Below are 25382 nucleotides of genomic sequence, written 5' to 3' on the forward strand. Positions count from 1 at the left end.
TGTTCCGTTGCTGTCAGCAAAGAACCCGACATGGGGCCCGATCCCATGAATTGAGAGACCATGCCCTGAAGCTGAAGTTGGATGCTTAACCAACTGAGCCACCTAGGCACCCTAAGTTCTGAGGTTCTAATGTACAGTATGCTGATTATAGTTGGTAATACTGTATTGTGTACTTGAAATTTGCTGAGTAGATATTAAGTGCCTTAATACACACACGTAACTGTGTGAGATGATAGATGTATTAATTAACTTGATTGTGGTAATCATTTCACATAAGTATATAAGAATACCAAGGGCTGCCTGGATGGCTCAGTTGGTTAAGTGTCCGACTTCAGCTCAGGTCATGATCTCAAGGCTCCTGAGTTTGAGCCCCACATCAGGCTCTGTGATGACAACTCAGACCCTGGAGCCTGCTTTGGATTCTGTGTCTCCCTCTCTCTCTGCCTCTCCCTCACTTGCTTGCATTCTCTCTCTCTCTCTCTCAAAAATAAACATTAAAAAAATTAAAAAAAAACACAGATAAAGACTACTAAATCATCACATTGTACCCCTTAAAGAATCATGCTGTGCTACCTAAATATATACAATTTTATTTGTCACCAATACCTCAATAAAGCTGGAAGAAAAAGGAACAAGCGTCTTTTTAATCTGTAAATTAGAAGCTCCTTTGTCAATGATTTTAGTTTTCATATATAAAGTTTAAGTTAAGTTGATCACTCTAATGTTTATATATTGGTTTAGAAAAAAAGGGATTTTATTACAAAGATATAACCGTTAAGTTTTAATAGCAAAAATTATATTAAATAGGTAAATCTTTTACACACAACACGAAAGAGTTCTTTATGGAATGCCTACACACGATCTAATTCTCTATTTTCCTTGTAAGACATCTAGGAAAAGTCTTTAGTAGAATGGTACTAAGCAAATTTGGTATGACAATTTCAATAGCATAGTGACAATCTCCAAAGTTCTTTCATTTTTAAAGGGTGAATAACAAAAGAAAAGTCAACATGGAGTTAATGAAAAATTCTGCACCAAAGGAGGTTCATCAGCTCCACATGAAGAAAGGCATACCACTGAAAATTATTACCAGTAGTAGGAGTATTTCTTTCCACCAGTCATTGATAAAATAATCCAAGTCTAGTTGCTAAGTAAGAGAAGCTGGAAATAAAATTATTTACTATGGAAATGACTACAGTGCTTTCAAATTATATATGGAAAATGTACAGCTAACCTCCTCTGCAGAGTTGTCTATACTTGTAGACTCCAATCCCTCTCCTATTTTCTCTGTAAACCGGGTTTTAGACTAGTTTTTCTCCCTCACTGTTCTCCTGAAAGTGCTTCTGCACGATCACCAATGACCTTCGCGTTGCTAAATCCACTGGCCATTTCACCATCCTCATCTACATGACTTCTCCAACGAGCAGGACACAGATGATCACTTTCTCCTTCCTGAAACACTCTCTTCACTTGGCTTCTAACACTCCACACTCCTATCTTCAAAGGCTTCTCCTCCTCAGGAAGTTCTTAATCTCACCAATCATCTTTCCACAAAGCCCAGAGCTCAATCCTCTTTTCTTTAGACCAGATCTCATACAATCCCATGGTTCTAAACACTATCTATTTGCTAATGACTCCCAAATTTCTATTTTGAGTCAGGATCTTTCCCTTGAACTCCAGCCTCCTATAGCCTCATTTGAACAGGCATCTTAAATCTGACACATCTAAAACGAAACTCCTGATTGCCATCCCACTCACCTCCCCTTATCTCTCCACCCTCAAATCTTCCCCATCTCAGTAAACAGCAACTCCATCCTTCCAACAGCAGGCCAAAGGCCTTCGAGTCATGCTTCCTTCTTTTAGTCCCGCACTCCGCATCCAGTCCATCCGTAAATTCTGGCAGATACCAGCTGGTCTGAGCGCCCATCACCTTTCACTTGGATTTCTGAACCAACCTCCTAACCAGTCTCCCTGCTCCATCCTTGCCCCAACAATTGATTCTGAACACAGCAGCCAGAGCGATCCTTTAAAAACATTGGGTCAGAGAGGCACCTGGGTGGCTCAGTTGGTTGCATCTGACTTTGGCTCAGGTCATGATCTCAGGGCTCGTGGGTTCGAGCCCCACATCAGGCTCGGTGCTGACCGCTCAGGGCCTGGAGCCTGCTTTGGATTCTGTCTCCGTCTCTCTCTCTCTGCCTCTCCCCTGCTCGCGCTCTATCTTGCTCTCTAATATAAATAAATGTTAAATTAAAACAAAAAACAACAAAACAATGTTGAGTCAGATCCCCCAACTCCTCTGCTCAAAACCTTCCACCCACTCCCCTCCTCACTCAGAGAAAAAGCCAAGGTCTTTACCAAGGCCAGTTTAGCTCTCAGATCCCACCCCACCCTCCCTCACTCTGCTCAAACCTGCTGGCCTCCTTCTGCTGGTCCTCCAGTAAGACTGACAGTTTCTGGGCTTCAGCACCTGCCTGGTATACTCTTCCCCTAGATAGCTCCAAAGCTGTCCCTCACTCCCTCAGGTTTTGTTCAAAAATCTTCTCCATGACGCTGTTCCTTATTTTAAAACTACATCTGTTTCTTCTCTGGTTCTTCCTATCCCCCTTCCCTGCTTTATTTTTCTTCTTAGCAACTGTTACCATCTGACTGGATATTTTATTTTAATTTTTAAAAATTATTTTGTTTAGGGGCGCCTGGGTGGCTCAGTCGGTTAGGCGTCCAACTTCAGCTCAGGTCATGATCTCGCGGTTCCTAAGTTCGAGCCCCGCCCGCGTCGGGCTCTGTGCCGACAGCTCAGAGCCTGGAGCCTGCTTCAGATTCTGTGTCTCCCTCTCTCTCTGCTCCTCACCCACTCACACTCTGTCTCTCTCTCAAAAATAAATAAACATTAAAAAAAATTTTTTTTAAATTATTTTGTTTATTGTACCCACCCGCACATTCCTCCAGTGGAAAGTTAGCTCCATGAGGACAAAGATTTTCCTTTGTTCACTCTTCCATCCCCAGTGTGTAGAACAGTGCCTGGCCATGGAAGGCACTCAATATACAGTTGCTACAAGAATGCTGAATATGCAAACTCTTGGATCCTGATAAGGCGAAGGGATTTGGGAGACGATAATATCCAACCTCTTTCCACATGGGAAATAGGACATCCCTCCTGACGTTCATAGGAACTGTGCGAAGTCTTTATCCTTTAGAGTAACTCAATGTGTTCTAAACATGGCAAAAATCTCTTCATTCTCTTTACTTCACTCTCTCTCCAATGCCTTTCCTACATCCAGTAAGAGATGAACTCACTGTCATTGAAAAATCTCTCATTTCCCTTCAGCACTACTGTCATAATATTGCAAAGGCAAAGCGAACGCATTAAAAATGGTATCGAAATACAAATAACGAAGAGAAGTAATTAAGTGCATAAACAACCAAATAAACCCAACTCTATTCCAAATCAAACTGCACTGGGAGCGATGAGCTTAACTTATTATCCACTGTAACCTTTAATGAGCAAACAGTTTTCTCATGAAACTCCTTTAAAACTAAAAAGAAGCTGGTATGGGGCCCTTGCTCATAGCCATGAAAATTAAGCGCGAGAGAAACCAGTTCAGGCTACAAATCAAATCAAACATGTCTAGAACATGCCTGGATAGGTGACAGGTACAGAAGCAGAACACTGGAGTAAGGCAGATGAGGCTCAAATCCCAGCTCACTCTTGTCTAGCTGTCTGACCGGCGACAAGTTAACTCAGACTCTCCGTGCTCGGTTCCTTGTCTGTAAACTGGAAACGGAACTTCACAGGGTTGCTGCAAGAGGTATTAGGTATTTCGAACACTCAGCACAACGTCTGACACATAGTAAGCTCTGAAGACAGTTATTACTAGAATTCCTATACCACTGATACTATAGCTGTTTAAGCTAGGAGCTCCTTGGTACCACTGTTATTCTTTAGTGAGAAGTGTTACTATTCAATGGTGTATTTTTTTTTTTTTAACCTAATGATGTTCAGTAGCCAGTTTTAAAGAATAAACATATCTTTTCCTCGAGGCAGAGCACTGTATTGGATAACCTGGCGGGTAAAGCACCTGCTTCCTAGCAATGCACATTAAAAGGCAAATGCTGTCTTTAAACACGGGGCCATGTGCTATTCTGGACCGCTCACTCACACCGCAACAGCCGTTTACGCCTAGACTGCAGGGTCCTTACGACCAGCCACGTCGCGCGGTGCGCAAGCCGCGACAGCACGCGCTGGGTCCGGGCGCAAAGGCGAAGCGCCGGCGGAGGGCTGCGGCTCAGACAGCCCGATTCATCGCGAGCGGGCCCCGCCCCAGGCCCGCCCGCCGCGGGCCGCACACCCGGGCTGCCTCCTCCTGCGGACTGTCACGGCCTTTACCCGCAAGAGCAAACAAGAACCCTCGCCTCGCAGGCCTTTTCCCAGCCCCCACGGGCGGCACGGCCCAGGGGGAAGCCAACACGGACCCGCGACGCCCCGGTCGGGCTCCCTCCGGTCGCCGAATAGGGGCGGGGGCCCCGGGCCGCCTCCCCCACTCACTCCCCCAAAGCCCGTCTCCCAGGCCCCCGGCCGGGGCTCTCCGGTACGTCGGGGCCGGCAGGGGAGGTGTCAACGGTTCCGTCCTGGGGCCGCCTACGGGCCCCGGTCCAAGTACCTTCGAACAGGCCGAGCAGCGGCGGCGGCGGCAGCTCCAGGCTGAGGAAAGGAGAGGTGCGGGCCACCGAGACAGGAGGAGCCCCAGTTGTGCCAGAGCGGCCTCACGCCGCGTCGGTCGGCGCGCCCTCTGGAGGCGGGAGGCCCCCTCAGCGGCTCGGCCTGCCCTGAGCTGGAAACTCGGAAAGAACCCTCTCTCCATTAACTGCGCCTGGAGAGGAGAATGACAACCTCAGAAGAGGCTTTTCAGACGCGAGTCCAGGAGCATTTCGCACTTTTCACGTCTTTTTCTAAATATACATCCCACCTCCTCAGCTAAATGAAGGCTTCAAAGCAAGGACAGTTTTATTAAAAGCTGTAGGCATCAACTGATACTCACGGGCCTCTGGGTAAGTCTAATGTAATAACCCAAATGGACATAGTCGTGACTGCTCTAATTCTAAAATATGATGCGAAGTTGTTGTTGTTGTTTTTCTCAAAAATGGTTTGAATATTTACATCCCACTTTTCTTAGAGTCCTGGACTAAATGCAACTTGTATACAGCCAAAACTCATTGATGGGGCGCCTGGGTGGCGCAGTCGGTTAAGCGTCCGACTTCAGCCAGGTCACGATCTCACGATCTCGCGGTCTGTGAGTTCGAGCCCCGCGTCAGGCTCTGGGCTGATGGCTCGGAGCCTGGAGCCTGTTTCCGATTCTGTGTCTCCCTCTCTCTCTGCCCCTCCCCCGTTCATGCTCTGTCTCTCTCTGTCCCAAAAATAAATAAAAAACGTTGGAAAAAAAAAAAATTAGAATGAAACTCTTTAAAAAAAAAAAAAAACTCATTGAAAATGTGGTGGGTGGTGGGATGGTAGAAATTCATTTACTGGGAACTTACACACACACACACACACACACACACACTCACACTCAGCTGGTTAAACGACTGACTCTAGATCTCAGCTCAGGTCTTGATCTCAGGTCTTGATCAGGATGGTGAGTTCAAGCCCAGGGTGGGTCCCACATCTGGGACGTGGAGCCTACTTAAAAAATAAGAATAATAAAAATTTAAAAAAGAATTATGATTTCAAGGCATTTCGCATTTTCTTGTGCATTAACTACTAATGCATTAACTACTCTTTGAATTGATGACATTTATTAACCAATTCGTCATGGATGTCTTCCTTGTGGTTTGGGTTGAGTTTAAAATATCTTCATCGATGCCTGTAAATTGTGCCAAATCAGGAAAGAATTTAAATCTTTTCCCAGTGTGTTCACAGAATGCACTTCTCTTCATTAATTGGTTTACCAAACAATCTGAAAGCCCATTTATTACTTCTTTTCAAACATATTCCCTCCCCTTTATGAATTACTGCCTTTGTTTGACCTGAAAAAATGCAGGGACTGTGCAGACAGCCTTTTTTCTCTGATGAGATTAAGGGAATGAAATGTGTGCTACACATATTCTGTGAATCTTCCCTGTCACTACACCAGGGGACATCAGCAGATTGGTCATTAGGAGTGCTCAGAGAATCCATTCCTGCACTTCCAATAAGTTAATGCTGCACATGACCATGAACCCATGAACGTGTCCTATTAAATGCAAACCAAAGTATCCCCAACTGCATTTTTGCTTAGCAAGGGCCCAAAAATGTCTGTATTCACTCCAATGTTACTCACCCAGAGAAGAGAGCCTTGGGAAGTCTGAGTGGAAAAAGACAGCAGTCTTTATTGTAGTTAAAATGTTTTAATTTTGCAAGCTTTACAGAAATGTTTGACCATGTGTACATACTTCCAGAGTTCCTACCAGGGTCTTGGAAGGGACCTGTATAAGGGAGAGGGGAGGCTGTATTCCATATTGTCACTGTAACACATCATCACAAACTCAATGACCTAAAACAACACTAATTCCTCATGTTACAGTTCAGGAGGCCAGGAATCCAAAATCAGTTTTATTGGGCTACAATCAAAGTGTAGGCAGGGCTGCATTCCTTCTGGGGGCTCTAGGGAGAATCTGTTTCCTTATCCTCTCCAGCTTCTAGAGGCTGCCCGCATTCTGTGGCTCGTGGCCCCTACCTCCATCCTCAAAACTCGCAATGTAGCATTGTTTCTCCTTCTGTCCTCTGCTTCCATTCTTGCGTCTTCTCTAACTTTGACCCTCTTGCCTTATTATAAGGACCCTTGGCTTACATTGGGCCCACCTTGATAATCCAGAATCTCTCCATCTCAAGGTCTTTAACTTAATCACGTCTGCAAACTCCTTTGTACCACACTAGGTAACAACATCACAGGTTCTGGGGATTAGGACATGGCCATCTTTGAGGGGATGTTATTCATCCCACTACAAGGGCCCTGAAGCTCAAACTCCATTCCCTTCAGGTGAATCTGCCTCTTCTTCCTCATTACCAAAATCTGTTTGGTCCTAAGTTCTGATTGTGACACTTCGTCGGGGAGAAATACCTGTAATTACAACTGGGATAAGCGTTATGGGGGCAGAGAGAAGAAATGCTGTAAAAAGACAAATAACATGGGACCTAAGTTAGGTGGAAGGGCAGCGATACCTCTGAAGAAGTAATGTTTCATCTGAGACACAAAGAATGAGGAGGAGTTAATTATGCAATGAACAAAGGGAGTGTTTCAGACAAGGGAGTAGTACGTGTGGCCCAGGAGTGGTGATGTCAGAAGGTCAGCATGGGGGTGCCTGGCTGGCTCAGTCAGTAGAGCATGCAACTCTTGATCTCAGGGTTGTGAGTTCAAGCCCCACGTTGGACATGGAGCCTACTTTAAAAAAAAAAAAAAAAAAAGTTCGTTGTGGCCAAATTGTATACCTACCATTGAATCCTTAGCACTAACACAGTGGCACATAGTAGGTGCTCAATAACATTAGCTTAGTAGTTCCCAGCCCTGGCAGCACATTACGGTCATTGCAGGAGCTTAAAAACACCTACACCCAGGTCCTAGCCGAGACCAAATAAGAAGCGTTTTGAAGCATAGACCTGGCATCTGTATTTTTAAAAGCTGCTCAGGGAATTCTACTGTGCAGCCAGTGTGCAGAGTTGAGAACCACTCTGTCACGTACAACTGAGTGAATGAATGAATGAATGAAAGACAGAGAACATTTGCTTGGCATAGGATTTTCTTTTAGGTGGTTTGCTTCTGGTTAGGGAAAAAAGGAGTTTGGACTATATTGGTGGTATATTAGGATCCAGTCTTAGAAAATGCAGAAAGGGCTTTCAAAAACATAATTGAACACCTATCAGAAGAGACTCAAAGTGATCTAGCAACCATCCCCATGTAACCAGTTGTCTCCGTAGAAAAGAGATGTGTTGGAATGGGAAGGTGTTTAAAAAACACACCCTACCTACAAAGGAAGAGGAACTTCTACTTGTTGAACTTTAATGTTCCAGGTTGGTTTTTTGTAGTACTAATGAATGGCCATCAGAGGGAGACGTGCTCCTGTAAGTGTTGCTTCTCCGGGTCACCCATCTCTGACACCAGGCTAGGGAGAGAATCAGGTGTTTTTAACAACACCGTGGATTCTCAAGGATTAACCATTGAATGACTAAGTCACACACAGGGCATGAGGCATGTAGCATATATTTATCTACGCCAGAATAAGATTCATTTCGGTTTCCCAACAGTTTAAACGTTGAAACCACCAGAAAAAAAAAAAAAAAATGAAGCGTGCACGTATGCCAGGCATTGTGTTTGCAACACTGAGGAAAGAATTTGAAGCCTAGTAGAATAATCTGTTCCTCCAGCAACCAGCACAACTAGAAATTAAGTATGTAAGCAAAACTTTCTGAAAGGGATCTCTCTCCCTTTATTCATTTGCAAAGGAAACATCTTAGATCTTGAATTTCTGAAGTTACTAAGAGTTGCACCCCTGGAAAGAAGAAAAGAACTTGGCTTCTTGCTACAACAGCCATTTGCTGTTTTTCTTTGCACTTATCCACACATGCCGGAACCACACGGATTTTCACACATATATTAGACGAAATAATGTATGTGATGGGAACGTATATAGTGCTTAGTCCTAATTAAGCTTCACTTCCAAAAGTTAAGGAGCTGATCATTAGTAAGGGAATACCTTTTGCAAGGGTGTAAGCAAGTGAAGTGCTTTGCAAAGCCTTTAAAAATGATGTGGAGCACCTGGGTGACTCAGTTGAGCATCCGACTCTTGATTTGGGCTCAAGTTCCGATCCCAGGGTTGTCGGATTGAGCCCTGCATCAGGCTCCACACCGGGCGTGAAGTCAGCTTGAGATTCTCTCTCTCCCTCCCTCCCTGTGGGAGGAGTCCAGGAAGTGAAGGTGTAGAAGGGGGTATTGAAGCATCAGATAAAATGTCACAAACTTGTCTGCCTGAGGATTCTGGATGCCAAGCATGGCTTGGGTCTCTCTGAGGTGGGCTCCCCAAGGGAAAGCTCATGGAGAGGTCTATGCAGGTTGATGCCTCAATTAACTACTGCTTCTGTGAGTCCCCTACCAAGCATCTGGTGGTGGGCCCAGGGCTAGGCAGGGCCAGTAGGCGAGAAGAGGAGCTAGATATGGAGTGGAGGGGGGCAAGGACAAATTAGAAACTGTGGGTAACTTCCCATCTGCATGTCATTGTACCTGATGGTGAAGAGACCCTCAGAAGGTAATGGCTGCTCCCTTGCTTTGTCTCCCAGTCCTCATAAAAAGCCCCCTTTGGGTTAGTTCTAAACTGTAACCATACAGGAGAGGGAACTCTGGGAAACATAGTTCCAATTTAACCAAGTTGACAAAAAAAAAAAAATCAGTACACACATAGGCTCTTATAACTAATTTTGCAGATAAGAAAACTAAGGGCTGTTGAGTTAGATAATTTGGCTACGCTCACATTGCCAACTAAAAGCAGAAGCAAGCTCAGAATTCAAGTCAGGAGTCGTCTTCCACTCCACTGTCATGCCTCTCTTCCTTTGTGGTACTTAAATGCTCTTAAGTATCTCAAGAAAATCTTAGAAAAATTTCAAGCATCACTTCTGAGTTCCCTTCCTAGGTCAAGAGTCTGTGAGTAAGTAGCCTGCACGTCATCACTACACATAAATCAGACTGTCTCGATTCCATTAATCTCTGGGCACCTGGGTTACAAGGGCCTTTCGGTGAGGAGTCAGGCCTGTGACCGCCAGATCTCAGTCATTGAGTAATGAGTTATGAGCTCTTAGGCATGGGAAAGTCATAGCTTACTTGGGATGTAGGGATTATGTGCAAACCTAAGAAATGATCTCCCAGAGAGCACCGCTGGGTGTCATTGGAAAAGTCAATAAAAACTCTGCAGAGTGCACAAGAAATGACGACGTCCAACCACATCTATGATCACTTATTTTACACTTCAAAACAAGCACTAGAAACTCAGAAGTCAATAGGTTTATGTATTTTTTCAGAAGCGGGCAAAGAAAGGCAATGGAAGATATCGAAAAGCTCACAACCCAGGCTAGCCTGGCTTTTTCTCCTTCCTTTTCTCGTCCCAAATTTCCTTCCTAACCTTTTAATATTCCCACTCCTGAGAGACATGCTGGTTCAGGGTTTAGTTATGTGTGGGCAAAGGAGAAGCTGAGGAAGGGTTCCTGCTGGTCCAGATAATGAGCCACCGGTTCCAGCAATCTGTGCTGTTAGAGGGTTCGCTTTAGCCCCAGCACGGTGCTTAGGTCACTCCAGGGGCTCACGCTGAACCCACATTTTAGGCTTGGAGGGAATCTTAACTCTCATATTAGTCTCAAAACAAACTCCTGGCGAGCATTCAAACAGAAGCAAAGCTCATCTCCTTCTCAGTCCTGAAACATACTCCAGGGAATGAGCATTCTCAGAACTTGCCGCGGTTCAGCTCTCAAAAAACACTGATCCTGTGGTTTCATTTCCACTTTTACAAAACTTTGGCACCCAAGTCAGGATAAAGCCTGAGGCTCTTCTCCTCTGACAACTATTTTCTGCCAATACAACTGGACTAATACATCTTTTTCACTTAAACTCCTAACCAACAAGAAAGGAAACTTGTGACATTTTTATAGGGGAAAGAAAAGGGTAGAGAAGTAATACGAATTACTCTTATCCTATACATTTGTTTTAAGGCAAACAGAATGGGAAAGACTTACAAATGATTTTTGCTTCTTACAAACCTGAAAAATGTATTTTTTTTCAATGTTTATTTGTTTTTGAGAAGAGAGCGCAAGCCGGGGAGGGGAAGAGAGTGAGGAGGACAGGGGATCTGAAAAGGGCTCTCTGAGCACAGCAGAGAGCCCGATGCAAGGCTCGAACCCATAGACCACGAGATCATGACCTGAGCCAAAGTCAGATGCTCAACCAATTGAGCCACCCAGGTGCCCTGAAAAATGCATTTTATGTGTCTATCTTCCAAGCTCATGAGGTACATTAAAAAATAAATGCAGTTGCCTTTTGTGTTTTTATCATCCAGCAGGATTAAAAAGAAAATCCCAGGTGAGAGCGCTTGCACTGGACCAGTAAGGCTTTAGGATTTTTTTCTACAGTGAACTCACTAAGATCTCAGCCTATCTTCATTATCACCCCGAGATCACATGTCACTTGTTTTAATCTTGACGAAGGAAAAGGGAAAAGAGGCCATGAGAAGAAAAAAGGGAAAAAGGACATCTTGACACAAACAACCCATCGTTAGTTGCAAAAGAGAAACTGATGCTGACATATATAATTGATACAAACCCAGTTACCTGTAAGAAACCATAGATTTAACCACTATAATATGAATGCAGTCGATACATGAAGATAAACTCTGATGTGCAGCCTTCCTATTTTCTTCCTCAATCTCGTGCTGTACAAGTTATGGGGAGTGGAACCGCCTTCCCTTTGTGCCTAAGTGGGTATACTTGTTGGTGGAGTGCCTCTGGAAAGCCTGATGCTCCACCAGCTATTGTGAAGCAAAATCTCTACAGCTGATTGTTGGACAGAACCTGTCTCCAAGTGGCTGACTTCACAACATATATGATTCATAACTGCCATTTCATTTGTTTTACTCATCATTTTTGTTCTGCAGAAAGTCACATTATTCCAACTTCCCTTGATCGGGACCCAGATGCAGTAGATTTCCATCACCTCTTCCTCTGCACACTAGACCCAGTTACAAAGAGGGGGATCGCCCCAGAAATTCTGTGGGGACTAGTTTTCAGTAAGAATAAGAGCACACATGTGCACAGAAAAGCCAACTCACACTTGCAGTCTCAGCCTGCTGCTCCAGGCGTCTCCACCCCAGACAACTGTTGCACCGCAGAACCCATCACATAAGCGCTCATGTGGACAGATGGAAAAGCCATTAGGAAGTACAGCCAACTTTGTGTTCCCACAATTCCGGGACAGAAACCACATTCAGTGCAGGAGGAGTGCAAAATCGCCAGGGTCAGTGCCTTTAAATCAAATGAATGTCTAACCTCTTCCAAGATGTTACACAACCAAAGCCCATTTGGTTAGCTAAAAAGACTTTGCCCTCCAGAAAAGTACGTGGGCTAGAGGGCTAGACCAAAGAGCCACGCCCACCATGTACTTTTTCCATAGCTCTAAGTTTTCTTATCTGGAAACCTGTTCTGCAAACAACTGATTACTTAAGAATGCAACAAATAGCTATTATAAAGTAACTTTTAAGCAAAGTACAATTACACATCAATAAAGTGGGGGGAAAGAACAATTACAAGGCTGAAAAGCCATCTTCTAAAGGATTATTTGTGTTAGCCATACCTTTTTTTTTTAAAGTTTATTTTGAGAGAGACAGAGACTGCGTGAGTAAGGGAGGGGCAGAGAGGGAGGGAGAGAGAGAGAATCCCAAGCGGGCTCCACACTGCCAGCACAGAGCCTGATGCGGGGCTCGAACCCATTAGGCCACGAGATCATGACCTGAGCCAAAACCAAAAGTCAGACGCTTAACTGACTGAGCCACCCAAGTGCCCCAGCCGTACATTTTCTAAGTTAACTCAGCATGCCTTATTTTGGGGTGGTAAGAGCCAGAAAAACACGTCCAAGTTTTTCTTGACTATTTTTCTCGGATCCCTGATGACAGGATTGAGGCCGCCGTAGTGAAGGAGAGAAGTACCTTGTGCTCCATCTCTGGCAGTCCAGAGTCCACATGGGCTTCTGCCTCAGTTTGCCTCATGGGCCTCGGTCAATACACTGCAGACGGAAGACTAAAAAGCATCCAGAGAAGTAGATGGCTCCGTTGCTGAGTTTTATTTTGTGTTGTGTTGTAGGATCACTTTGGCCACTATTTTCCCACTAAGGCTTAGAACCTGTTTGGTTTTCCACAAATTAAGATCACTTAGCCCTTCTCAAATTCACTTTGAGGTCGAACTTAAAGTAATTTCTAACTTACACATTTAGCATAAAGTTCGCTTCCCAAGTGTCCACGAGGAGATGTGTGCAAGCCATGAGCTCACCACATACTGATGTAGACTGAGACCTAGCTTTGGGGAGCACGTCAGCCCTTCTGACAAAGCCCAGGCGTGCTTCCCTCCAGAGGACCCCACAGGGGTACAGGGGCTCCAATCACAATGGAGTCAGCTCTGCCCTTTTATCATTTGTGAACTTTTCAAACTAGTGTTTGCATGTGAGCAGAGCGCTTACGCCAATAGCTTTAGAAGAATGAACAGCAGTAGGAGCAAACACATATGTCTAGAAGTGGAGAGAAGGGATATTGGTGAAAGCAGATGAATCAGAAGAAAATTTGGTTGACTGGGGACCAGTTTTGCGGGTATAAAAGGAGTGAATCCGTAGACTAAAGCATATGCTGGTAATTTTCCAAGCCATGTTATACCACTTAGGAGTTACTGGAAGGATTTCAGTAGCTACCTACCTTGACAAAGTTCATGTGCTGGCTGATGTCTCCTCCCGTGTGGCGGGACCATGCTGCTGGGAAGGTCCGGCCCAGCAGCACCACAGAAGAGTGACGTTGTCACCCCCAGGAGTGATGGGGCCCCATTTCTGGCTTCTCTCAGAGCTTGCAGCAGGAAAGACCACTCTGGCAGTTGGGGTTTAGGCTTTTCACCCAATGAGGAAATGTTTTGATCCAGAAGTAAACAAAGCCCCCAACTCTTTCTAGATGAAGACAGGCCCAATAATCCCCAAAAGGGCTAATCTTTCTTCTCCCACATAACTGCTTGGGAATGTACCATTTCACAAAGTAAGTTTTGAATTTTGTCTTCTACTATCCCAGTATATGCTTGGGATGCACACCATCCCTTGTTTCTTCTCATCTCCTGACATTGATGATGATCTCAGTGTCTTGGAAAAAAAACTTAATTGTAATCTTTCTGGTTTTGCCATATTCAAATAAGGGATAAACTGCTCTGCTTATTTTTTAGGAGGGCTGCATTTGTGTATGCATAGATACTGATCCCTATTCTCTCTTAGCTTTATCTCCTGACTACTCTCCAACCTAAAACTTTGCCAGCACAGGGGGGGTTTGCTCCTGGTTTCACAAACACTGTACTCATTCTCCCATCAGCTGCCCTTCCCTTGCGTATGTGTGCCCCCATCTCTCCTCCACTTGGCTCTATACCTTCTTCTAAGTCCCTCTTCCTGACCACCCCACCTTCCTCCGACACACAGGTCCACACTACACATTGGACACCTACCACATGCTGTCTGGGATTACTCACTCTTAAGTATCAAGTGGAAACGTGAAATTGACAACATTCAACAATGTTTGACCTGCAGAACACCAGTTGGGTACGGTTCAATCTAGTGTGTGCATCTTCTCACCCCAAGTACAAGTTCTCTTTGCATTCTCGGTGTCTCCAATAGGCCCTGACGCAGTGTAGGTATCTGCTACTAAAAAGAAATAGATGAACTATTCTGAAATTGGCAGAACAGTAGATAAGCTTCTATTTTAATCTGACAATGTATTCTAATTAATTAATACAGTCAGCGTGGGTGACTTGGGATGCTAACGGGTCCCCCCTGCAAAAACATCCTACTATCGCCTAAAATATAAAACTTTATGGTACGAGAGGCGATGGCTAGAGGCATTGCTGTATAAACAGTACAGGGATTTAATCGACTCTACACTTCAAAAAGATCAGTCTCGGAATTTTCATCAGTAAATTTTATATTCACTAGAATATATTTCATATTTATTACATAATTAGTTACACAATCCAGTTAGAAAAGAACATTAGAATATTGCACTTTATCTAATTACATTACATAAATTCTTCTGTCTCTCTCCCTAATTGCAGTCTTAATTCCATATGTAATCACATTTATTATCATGATAAACTGAAACCAGATAAGGAAAAAACTAAAAAGTATCCATAGTCTTAAAGCTAAGAGACATACACAGTATCCGATAGTGAGTGCAGGGCCCCACTGCTTTCCAAAATAAAAAAGATTCAAAGTAGTGTGATGCTTACTGAACTGAATTCCATATTCTAAAGACAGAATACAGTTACATCAGTGGAGAAACAGAGAACTGGGCAGCCTATCCCTTTGAGTACATCGCTATTGGTGGACTCAGACTTATGTAAGGAAACAAGTAAGTATTTCATCACTTCCTTGCCCTGGTGCTGTGGACAGATCAGTGAAGTCCATCCAGATTTCTTTTTCAATGATTCCATTTCTTAGAGCCACATTTTCCTTAGGTGTTGGGTCATGCCTTCAGAACCTAACCCCCAATACATTTAGAGTGTTTTATGCCGAGCCTTTCATTCATGTAATATCAGAACAGATTGAAGACTTCGTCAAGCCAGGCACACATCTCTTTTGGGGCGGGGAGAAAAGAACAAACGACATACTAATTGCTTTGGATTTGTTGTCTGTCATTTATGAGTCCTTAAATCAAACTATATAACTGTGGTTCATAGTTCTCTTTAATCTTGAGATTAACAGAGTTCTGAAGTACTCTTGGTCAACACTGCCCATCTTAACGTCAGAAGAAAATGGGAAGGAGTTTAACTTCTTCCACTCATGCTAGGAAGCCCACTTTCAATTCCTAAGCTCTTTCACTGTCAAGACAGCCCCTAAAGGACCTTTTTAAAAGTGAGAGTTTCTCATCAAAGATCTTCTTCCTTTATGGTCCCGAAAACACAGTTAGCTTTGGCTATCTCAATCTTGCTTTTCCTTGGTGGAAAACGAGAAGAGTCTTTCTGTTAGGAAATAAAAAGAGGTCAGGAATGTATGTGAAAGGAAATAATTTCCATAACAACAATAATGACAACAATAAAAAAGTCAAGAATGTTAAAATACTGTTAAAAAGGCAACAGGAAAGGTTACACTTATTTAAACAATGGTTATTCCAAGTGGTTTTTTTCCAGTAGAAGCTTTACTTTGGGGTAGGTGTGTATGTTTTCGGGCTGAGAGTGCCTCCTGCTGGTATGCCAAGGTAGACGTGTCCAGAAGGCCTTGCCAGGCACCGGAATGTCTCCAGGTAACATTTCAACTCTGCCTCTTGTCCTTCTCCCCCCTCTCTTAAAGCTAAGCAACTTTCAATTTTTAACTTCACTCCAAATCTTTAGGGCATACGCCACACAAACACACACTTTTAACAAGGTTTATAGTTACTCTAAAACTTTTTAAGAGGTTATGGTTGCTATAAACCTTCAGTGAGTGAATAGTTGGCTTTCAGTAGTTATGAAACCTCAAAGCCTATGGTTTTGTCCCTGGTAAGATAAGTGTGCCTCCATGGGCAGCTAAGCTAATTTTTTTTCTATGAGGGATTTGTCTTGATAGAACCCATGGCAAAGTGGCTAAAGGAACAAACAAACTTGATGGGTTAAACAACAAAGAGTGCTTCAGTTCTGTTACTGGTTCTGTCATTCACTGCCTGTGTTACTTTGAGCAAGCTCCTCAACCTTTCTGTGTTCCGTTCTCTTGGCTATAAACCGAGGATAATAATAATAGCTGGGTTGTTGTGGGGACTAAGTAAGTCATACATGGAATGCATGTATGCCAAATAAGTTGGGACTCAATATACTTGGACACCTTCTGATATGCTGGCCCTGCTCGGAGCATGAGGGAGGTTGGCCTAGTTTACCGTTGCTGCTCATTAGAGAGGACACGTGAATCAGTTTCAATGTCAATCATAGTTGTGCTGTGTATTGTGCTGCCTGTTGTTTTGGAAGAGTGGCTCTCAAAACTGAACATGCATCAGATTCATCTGGAGGGCGGGCTAAAACCACAGATTCCTGGCCCCCATCCCTAGGGTTTCTGATGAAGTAGGTAGGTTTGGGACCTGAGAATTTAAAGTTCTATGTTTCCAAGGTATGCTGATGCTGTTGCTCGAGAGACCACACTTTGAGAACCACTGTTCTAGGATAATAGCTTCAGTCCTGGCTGTACATTAGACCAGCTGAGGAGCTTTTAAAAATTGTGTTGCCAGGCCCGTAGACCTATTAAACCAGAGTCTTTGAGGGTGGGGCCCAGCCATCATTTGTTTTTAGAGCTCCCCGGGTAATTCCAATGTGCAGCTCACCGAGAACCACAACTCTGCCCTATCACTCTGCTGCTGATGAATTTGAGCGATGGAGTGAACACCTACCGCCTACACTTTACGGGTAAAGAAACTGAAGCTTGGTGCGGTGTTCCCCCTTGGTGTGCTTGCTACCCATGCCGATCTACTAAATCAATCTTTTGGAGTGGCGCCCAGGAATTTGCATTTTAATAAGCACCTCAGGAGCCCCTTAAACATTTAGTTTTTTGATTTGCCTGAGGACACATCACCAGTGCATGGTGGAGTTCTTATCTCTTGTTTCTGACCTAAGCAGGCAGAAATGCTGTTATTATGAAAGAGGGTAAGATTTGCATTTAGTCTGTTTTTTAAAAAAAATTTTTTTTAACGTTTATTTATTTTTGAGACAGAGAGAGACAGAGCATGAATGGGGGAGGGGCAGAGAGAGAGGGAGACACAGAATCGGAAACAGGCTCTGAGCTGTCAGCACAGAGCCCGACGCGGGGCTTGAACTCAGGAGCTGTGAGATCATGACCTGAGCCGAATTTGGACGCTCAACCGACTGAGCCACCCAGGCGCCCCGCATTTAGTCTGTTTGTCAATGTTTTTCCTGAGCTTATTCACTCACGAAAGGGCCTTATATATTTATAAGTACTGTACTTAGATACTTAGTACCTTTATATACACAGCAGAGCATGTACAAAGAGTGGACCTTCCCAGTCAAATGAGTTCATTCAAATGCTACTTGGACGTCACCTCCAGTGATTTATTTATAAGACTTTGGTGAGAATGAATGTTGTTAATCCACATAAAAGCTCTTAGAACAGTGCCTGGCTATAAGTGCCTACTAATGCTTTCTTTATGATATTTACTGTTATTGTTAACTGCCCAACAGACCTAAATGCTCCAAACAATATTTAATAAACTTAAAGGTTGTTGTATGAAGAGTCCACTGCAGAGAACTCACGAAACTAAAATGTAAGCCAGAAAGAGGATTAAAAAAAAAAAAAAAAAAATGTATTGAGTATAGAAGAAAATTGCTAGAGAATTTTGTGTTCTTCCTGGAAATTTTCTATGTAAAAATCCAGGAAAGCATTTTCTCCTGGCTCTACCGGGCACCACAGTAAAAATACCATACTTCTGTGATGGTCCTCCAATTGGCCCAATCCTACATGGAGGAGCTTCTGAGAAAGAAAATTCTGGCTGCTTCTTAAAAGTAGAATGACTTTGGTTACTTAAAGGGGGAAAAGGGCAGATTTATCAAAAATTATAATGTATCGGTTACATAATTTTACTCACAGACCTGGCTTTGTTGAATGTGGCATTTTTTACTTTTGCCTTGTTCTGGAACTTCAATCTGCTAAATAGATTAGTAAAATGTCAGTCAGCACAGCCTGGAGAAGCAAGCACACAAATAATCTATTTAACTAGCACATTTCCCCTTCCACAATAATCCTCTTAATGGTCTCGAAGGCCTCCAGTCAGCAGGCACACCTGCTTCCCATTGGCACATTCCCTCTTTATTTGCAAATGTCCAAATGTTGCAGAAATTGAGCCCCCCAAACGTGAAGCACAGCTTAATGTTTAACACTGGTGGCTGCCTATAGATTTTGTGATTTAACACAGCTTCTAAAAGGACTTCACACGAAATGAACTCCTAAATCCTGAAATAATCCACAGAGCTCCAACCCATACGCTGAATCAAAGCCAAATGGGGCTTTGATTAATCAAAAGGCACCATTAATCAAGTGAAGATCAAACTGAAGTTCAAGACACTTGAATATACCTCGTGTACATAAGGTAAACTTAATACAACAATCAGGGTCCCGGCGGAAAACAGATGGTGCACTCCTGAGGGGCGTTTTAAAAAGGAACTATTTAATGGAGGTGTGGGCAGGATTAAAGTGAATCAATGAAGGGATGTGGGAGCCCCCAGGGGCTAGCAGTGAGGGGCTGGAGGGTCATTTTTACCACGTCTAGGCCTGAAGGCGCAAGGGTAGCAGCTGCTACTGGACGGAGAGCAGCTATCACTGCAGAGAGGAGAGGCCACCTGCAGGAGCGTGGCCCTCAGCAGAAGGCTGTGCCAGCCACAGAGACCCAGCAGGGACAGAACTGGAGAAATACCCACCCCCCCCTCCCCCCATCTCACTTTTCTTCCACACTCCAGTCTCGCTGGGTTTTCCCAGCGGGTGAGCCCAGTGGGAGGCCAGGGAGCAAGGTTGTAGCACACAGAGATCAGTCTCCAGGGCACAGAGCAGGGTGGGAGAGAGAGAGAGTTCTTTGACTCTTCTTAGAGGAAAAGAACACGATTACTAAGCAACTAGCATTATGTGCCCGTCTCAATGTATCACTCTCTAGCCATAAGGCCTCCTTACTAATTGCCTTTCTCCTCCCACAAACTCCTTGACTCTGGATCCTCAGTTCCCAACCTATGTTATGAATATAGGCATAATCATAAATATAGGCATTTGTAAGTGAACGATTGAGGTGTGAATTAATTGCTTATTATTGATTACTATTCATGAGAGTACAGGGTGGAACATTTCAAAGTAGGTGAGATAAAGAACATGACCCTGCAAAAGAGGGGTCACTGTCTTTTAACTACAGTTAACTTAGTACCGTTATAAAATAGATTGCCTTGAGGGATGGATGCAGAGGACTTCCTCTAGGTTGGTATTCTTAATAGACAAGTTCATATATTTGAAGCCTACCTTAATAACTTTAAGAAATCAGTTGTTAAGTCTTGGTAAATGAGAAATTAATGCCCTGTTGTCTTACATGTTTTGCTATGGTATTGTTATTGGTTACCACAGTACATTATAGCTTGGAAGTAGTCTTGTGCAATGAAATACACAGAATATGGGGGAAAACAGCTCAGAATGTTTCTCTCCCCTGTTCTCTTTCACCTTCCCCCCCTCCTTATGTCGAAATAAATAAAATAGAACCCACTACAAACTATCGAGCAATTTCTGATATAATCTATTTCCTACTTACTTCAAGAAAGGCTTTAAACATTTTATCTACGAGGGGGAGGGGAAAAGAGAGCAAATCCTTTTGTCATGATGTGGTATTCCTACATGCCCAGGTAGTTTCTGTTGATAATCTAACTACTTATTCCCACATGGTAATTTCCCCCTGGCTCTCCAAAATTTTGTCCACCTGCCATGCTCAGGCCATTCGCAAGAGAGCCGTAGTATGTCTGTACTTCTTCTGTTTTCTAGACAACGCCAACTATTCAAAGGCTGACATTCTTGGGACCTCAGATAACACTGCCCTTGGTGTTTCCCCTCTTTGCCACGTAACAGAAACACACTTTACATCACGATCTCTGAGCCCAGTGACCTTTTACATAGTCTGATCTTGCTCCAAATGAAAGAGGAGTGGAGAGAAAAATACATATGGTGACGGTAGTTGGCGCTGGGGGTGTGAGGTATGAGGCAAGCCAGAATCATAAAGCCGTTGGGTGCTTTGCCATTTTCCAGAAAACCAACTTAGAGATTCAGACCCACTTTTCAGTAAATCTAAGGAAGAAAATATACAAGCTAATAAGACAAATTAGGTATGGATTATTAAAAATATAAATTGTTTTTCAACTCAGAAAATTATTCACCATCTTATGCCTGATACCTCTCAGATATTCAGATTATGGTTCAATAGACAAGATAATAATAATGATACATTTTCAGAAATTCATTAGGAACACATGGATTGCATAAAATACATCTGCCTTCTTTTCTTAATGTCTTTTAGATTTCTTTCAATGGCAGAGATTGCTGTAGCCTCCTGTATTATCCATTCTGCCTTTCCTTCTTAGTGATACCACCCAAACTTATTTGGAGAGACAGCATACTCTGTAAAAAGACTACATTTACCAGATTCCCTGCAGCTAGGTGTTGGCCTGTGGTGTGCCTAACTCTTAGCCAATGAGCCAAGCAGAAACTCGGTGGGACTTCAGAGACTCCTCCTTAAAGAAAAGATATGAACCATTCATACTTTCCATTTATACTTGCTGCCTAGAATGTGGATGTAATGACTGGAGCTCCAGCAGCCATTTTCAACATGAAGTAAAAGCCACACACTAAAAATGGTAGAGCAGAAAGGTCTCTGGTGACATTATGGAGCAGCTCTCCCAGCCCGAGACTGCCCACCTCTGGGCTTCTTTTAGTTGAGAGAGACACAAACTGTTATTTTGCGTGGGACCCTTCTTCTGTCTTGTTTTGTTCTTTGTTATATGTAGCCTAACCTACTCCTGACAAATACATTTTATTTTCCAATAAAATAATTCTTAAAATTCTGTTCTAGTTACGAGTAGCAAATGCTAACAAAATTCGTTTATTAAAGGTTCTTGTGTAGGAGTGTAGCTCTAAAAAGAATGTTACATTTTTTCCCTTTCTGATTTGTAGTTAATACTGCCTTTAAGAATGTAACATGATTTTGTTGTTGTGTTTACATTTTTTTTAGTACATTTGTTTGACTTCAAAATTTTTAAAATTTTTTTAATGTTTATTTTTGAGAGAGAGAGAGAGACAGAATGTGAGAGGGGGAGGGGCAGAGAGAGAGAGGGAGACACAGAATCCAAAGCAGGCTCCAGGCTCTGAACCAACAAACCATGAGATCATGACCTGAGCCAAAGTCGGACGCTCAACTGACTGAACTACCCAGGTGCCCCTGTTTGACTTCAAATTTTAACAATCTCTTCGGAAATGGTTCAGGTCTTACCTTTGAAAGCATCACCTAGAGTTAACTAAGTTAATTAAGTTAGCACAAATTTCTTCTTTCAACATCTTTCTTCTTACTAGGATAAAGTAGTACTATTTAATCTGCTTCTAGGGACTATCTGCTTTATTTGTGGGGCTCATTAAGTTACAGCTTCCTTAATTTCTCTCCCCCCTCCTGATTCTTCATGATGATCAAAATTTTGGAATCTATTCTGCCTTGCAAAATAGAGACCTCTCTATCCTAGTCCATACAAGCCTTTTTTATAAGTGATATGGGTCAATTCAGACTTTACGTGTTTACCTAGAAAATGAGTGGATGTCACAGTCATAAATTTATATGGCTACTTTAAGTTCCACAAAATAACTTGTTCGATACTTTGTGAGGAAGCCCAGAACCCAGCATACGTTCCAAGAGCTAATCTGTCTGCTCTTTTCACCTTCCGGGGTCTCATTCTACCCAGGCATTTGTAGATGAGATTTCAAGTTTAAGTGTGGACTATCCCAACAACATCCCCTTGAAAGCCCAGTTTTCCAGAAGAAGGGTTTAGCTTTTCAAGAACCAGAATAAGAAAGAAAGGGAAGAAAAAGAGTTTGTGGAAATAAAACTTGTTAAGTATTAGGTAGGATAAAGCAAGTACTGACTGACATGCTGATTTCACCATCAGCCACAGAGAAAGTGTAGATTTCAATTTGTGTGCAAATCTGAAGAATGTAGTTAGTGTGGTTGTTTTTCTTGAAAACTTTAAATAGGTCACTACCTTCTCTTATTATTTAGCAAACTCTTTAGCTATTCATTGTACAAGTATTTCCTGCATCAAGTGGCTTACATTTTATTCAGCCACATTTGAGAGCACTTCTCCCTTTTAACGGGGCTACTTCAGTTAATTACTTTTCTCTTTCTTCTTCTTTATATATATATAATAAGTGGAGCCTAAGGGGGTCCATCCTAAGAGGTTAGATTTTATTACTCTTTAAAAAAGAGCATCCAGGGGCACCTGGGTGGCTCAGTCCATTAAGCATCCGACTTCGGCTCAGGTCATGATCTCGCGGTTTGTGAGTTCGAGCCCCGCGGCGTTGGGCTCTGTGCTGGCAGCTCAGAGACTGGAGCCTGCTTCAGATTCTGTGTCTCCTTCTCTCTCTGCCCCTTCCCCACTTGTGCTCTGTCTCTATCAAAAATAAGTAAATGTAAAAAAAAAAAAAATTAAAAAGAGCATCCACAATTCTTTTATTGCTTTGATTTGCTATGCTGTAATACATTTTGAATTCTTCAAATACAAAGGGGGGAGTGAATTTTATTTTCCCTGGGAAAATATTTTCAGTTCTAGAAGAATGAGAAGTAAGGGTAAAGTGCAACTATTTTCTTAGAAAAAAGCTGCAAAGTCTAGGAAAGAGCAATGTTAAACTGAAGACGTCACCCATCTTGTTAGAAAGGACTCAATTTAAATGAAAATATTAGGGAACATTTCCAAATATTTTCTGTTGCATTTTTAAAGATCGTATAACATTTTGCAAAAAAAAAAATACGTTTATAAATGTCAACCAGGCTTTAGTATTTGTAATCATTTTTTAAAAATATTTTTAATTATTATTTTTTTTTGAGAGAGAGAGAGAGAGAGAGAGGGAGCGCACAAGTGAGCGTGAGCAGGAAAGAACCAGAGAGAGAGGGGGAGGCAGAGGATTCAAAGCAGGCTCTGCGCTGACAGCAGACAGCCTGATGCAGGGCTCAAACTCACAAACAGTGCGCGCATGACCTGAGCCAAAGCCGGAACCTTAACCGACTGAGCCACGCACGCACCCCTGTAATCATTTAAAAAAAAATTGTTTTTTAACGTTTATTTATTTTTTTGAGACAGAGAGAGACAGAGCATGAACAGGGGAGGGTCAGAGAAAGAGGGAGACACAGAATCTGAAACAGGCTCCAGGCTCCAAGCTGTCGACACAGAGCCCGACGCAGGCTCGAACTCACAGACCGTGAGATCATGACCTGAGCCGAAGTCAGACGCTCAACCGACTGAGCCACCCAGGAGCCCCTGTAATCATTTTTAAAACATAAACTGTACTGTCTTATTGGGATATGCTCATATCATGATGGCGACAAGGCAAATAGACAAGTTTAATATCTCAGTGTCTCTTTTTACAGCTTGCCACCAACCTTTGCAAGGAGTTACTAGGCCTTTATTGAAGAGACGCAGACTAGAAAAGCAAAGTTTAATCTTACACTGAGAAAAATTTATAGCCTTGAGAGCTTCTTTCACTCTATGGCTTCTTCCAACTGCTAACGGCATCTTAATTTGGCATGGTGGAAATTTCAAGAAGCTGTGAGTTCTTTCTAGAGACAAAACTGGAGAGCTTATTGAAGTTCATCGCTGCTATGTTGCAGACCTCTCAGGATCCTGACCTTATGAGGTAGTTTTTATGGTAAATCTGGAATCTTCCATTTGGGGGAAAGCAGAAATACAAGAATACAGAGTAGAGGGTTGGAGAGTTCTCAGCAACGTAAGGACACCTGTCTTGGAAAAATGGCTTGAATTCTAAAGACTGAGCTCCCAGAAGGCAGAGGAGCTCACTTCTGGGAGGTCACGTTCCTCCCTTGAGGACCAGCATTCATCAGTGTAGGTTAGTATAGGCTGATGGTGGGAACTTAACTGAAAAATATACACGGATAAGAGCACTTACCATTTCTGGATTCTCTGCAGCTAGCTTTACTGTCTTTTCTGAGATCATCTTTTTCAAGCAGCTACTCAGCAAAAAAGCCTGAAAATCCAGAAATAAAGAAGTGTCTCAGCTGAAGAGATCGTCTTTCTTCTCTCCTCACACCACAAGACAGATTTTGAGCTCTGCTCTCCAAGAGTACACGTTTAAGAATTTAAATTTCTTTTTTAATTTCCATAAATTTACATACGATGCAATTAGCTAGTAGCCATACATTTTCTCAATTACATAGATATACTTACAGTAAATTTTTAAAAAGACTGAAAACTCATTACACTTACTAATCTTTTTCCCTCTTAAAACTCCCCCCTATTTTTTACTTTGTAAGCTGCTCATGTCTTACAAGCAACAAATAATAAAAACTGCTTATTATTGTAATCAAATCAACCGATGATGGTCAATCTTATATTTAATTGTATGCATGATTATTGAGAGACCTATTACTAGGTATAAATAGTAACCTATTTGAAAGGGTATATTAACACCTTATGGCTTTTATGAACTAAAAAAAATTTTGTTTTTTTATCACTTTCCTATTTTTCTGGTATCTTTAATCACTCACTTTTAAGACTGATGGTCGCCCCCAATATCACTTGTGGCTTTTTGTTGGCTCGTCGTTGTTAGTGCCAAGACACAGACATTAGACATCTTGTCATACAAACGCTAGGGTTTCCTTTTTCCAAGACCTTTACCCCATGTGCCAATTTAAGGTTCCCTACGATTTCCCCACTTGCTTCTTTCCCACTAATCCTCTTTCTCTTTTGTTCTGCTCTCAATTCTTGGCTTGTACCTTTCTCTTTTGGCCCTACGAAAGTTTGAGACAACAAAGCTCAAAGCTTGTGGTCATAGGACCTTAGCATAAGTTTGTGCTCAAGGATGGTCACTGCACTGGGGAGG

The 25382-nt window shown here is 42.8% G+C and overlaps 3 protein-coding genes across 8 annotated transcripts in view; 1 reads left to right on the plus strand and 2 right to left on the minus strand.

Annotated features, from left to right (window-relative positions):
• ANKRD46 (ankyrin repeat domain 46) overlaps positions 1-4745 on the minus strand; it is a 63117-nt gene extending 58372 nt beyond the window's left edge. For all 4 annotated transcript variants that reach the window (XM_019467981.2, XM_019467983.1, XM_019467980.2 and 1 more), the window contains exon 1: positions 4659-4745. The gene's annotated coding sequence lies outside the window, so the exon portion shown is untranslated. The remainder of the gene's footprint in view (positions 1-4658) is intronic.
• Positions 4090-25382, plus strand: part of LOC128775281 (translation initiation factor IF-2-like) — a 31672-nt gene continuing 10379 nt past the window's right edge. Inside the window, exon 1 of the mRNA XM_053896163.1 lies at positions 4090-5046. Coding sequence (XP_053752138.1) covers positions 4090-4884 — 795 coding nt within the window. The 3' untranslated portion in view covers positions 4885-5046. The remainder of the gene's footprint in view (positions 5047-25382) is intronic.
• The window catches only part of SNX31 (sorting nexin 31), a 70057-nt gene continuing 59385 nt past the window's right edge, over positions 14711-25382 (minus strand). For 2 of the 3 annotated variants that reach the window (XM_019467979.2, XM_019467977.2), the window contains 3 exons: positions 24450-24527; positions 18359-18415; positions 14711-15754 (listed from right to left, as the gene is read on the minus strand). In XM_019467979.2, the coding sequence (XP_019323524.2) occupies positions 15662-15754; positions 18359-18415; positions 24450-24527 (228 nt within the window). In that variant the 3' untranslated portion in view covers positions 14711-15661. The remainder of the gene's footprint in view (positions 15755-18358; positions 18416-24449; positions 24528-25382) is intronic. The other variant, XM_019467978.2, reaches the window with a different exon arrangement.

Source organism: Panthera pardus, unplaced genomic scaffold (assembly GCF_024362965.1).
Source record: "Panthera pardus isolate Hobbes unplaced genomic scaffold, ASM2436296v1 HiC_scaffold_7, whole genome shotgun sequence".
Lineage (NCBI taxonomy): Eukaryota > Metazoa > Chordata > Mammalia > Carnivora > Felidae > Panthera > Panthera pardus.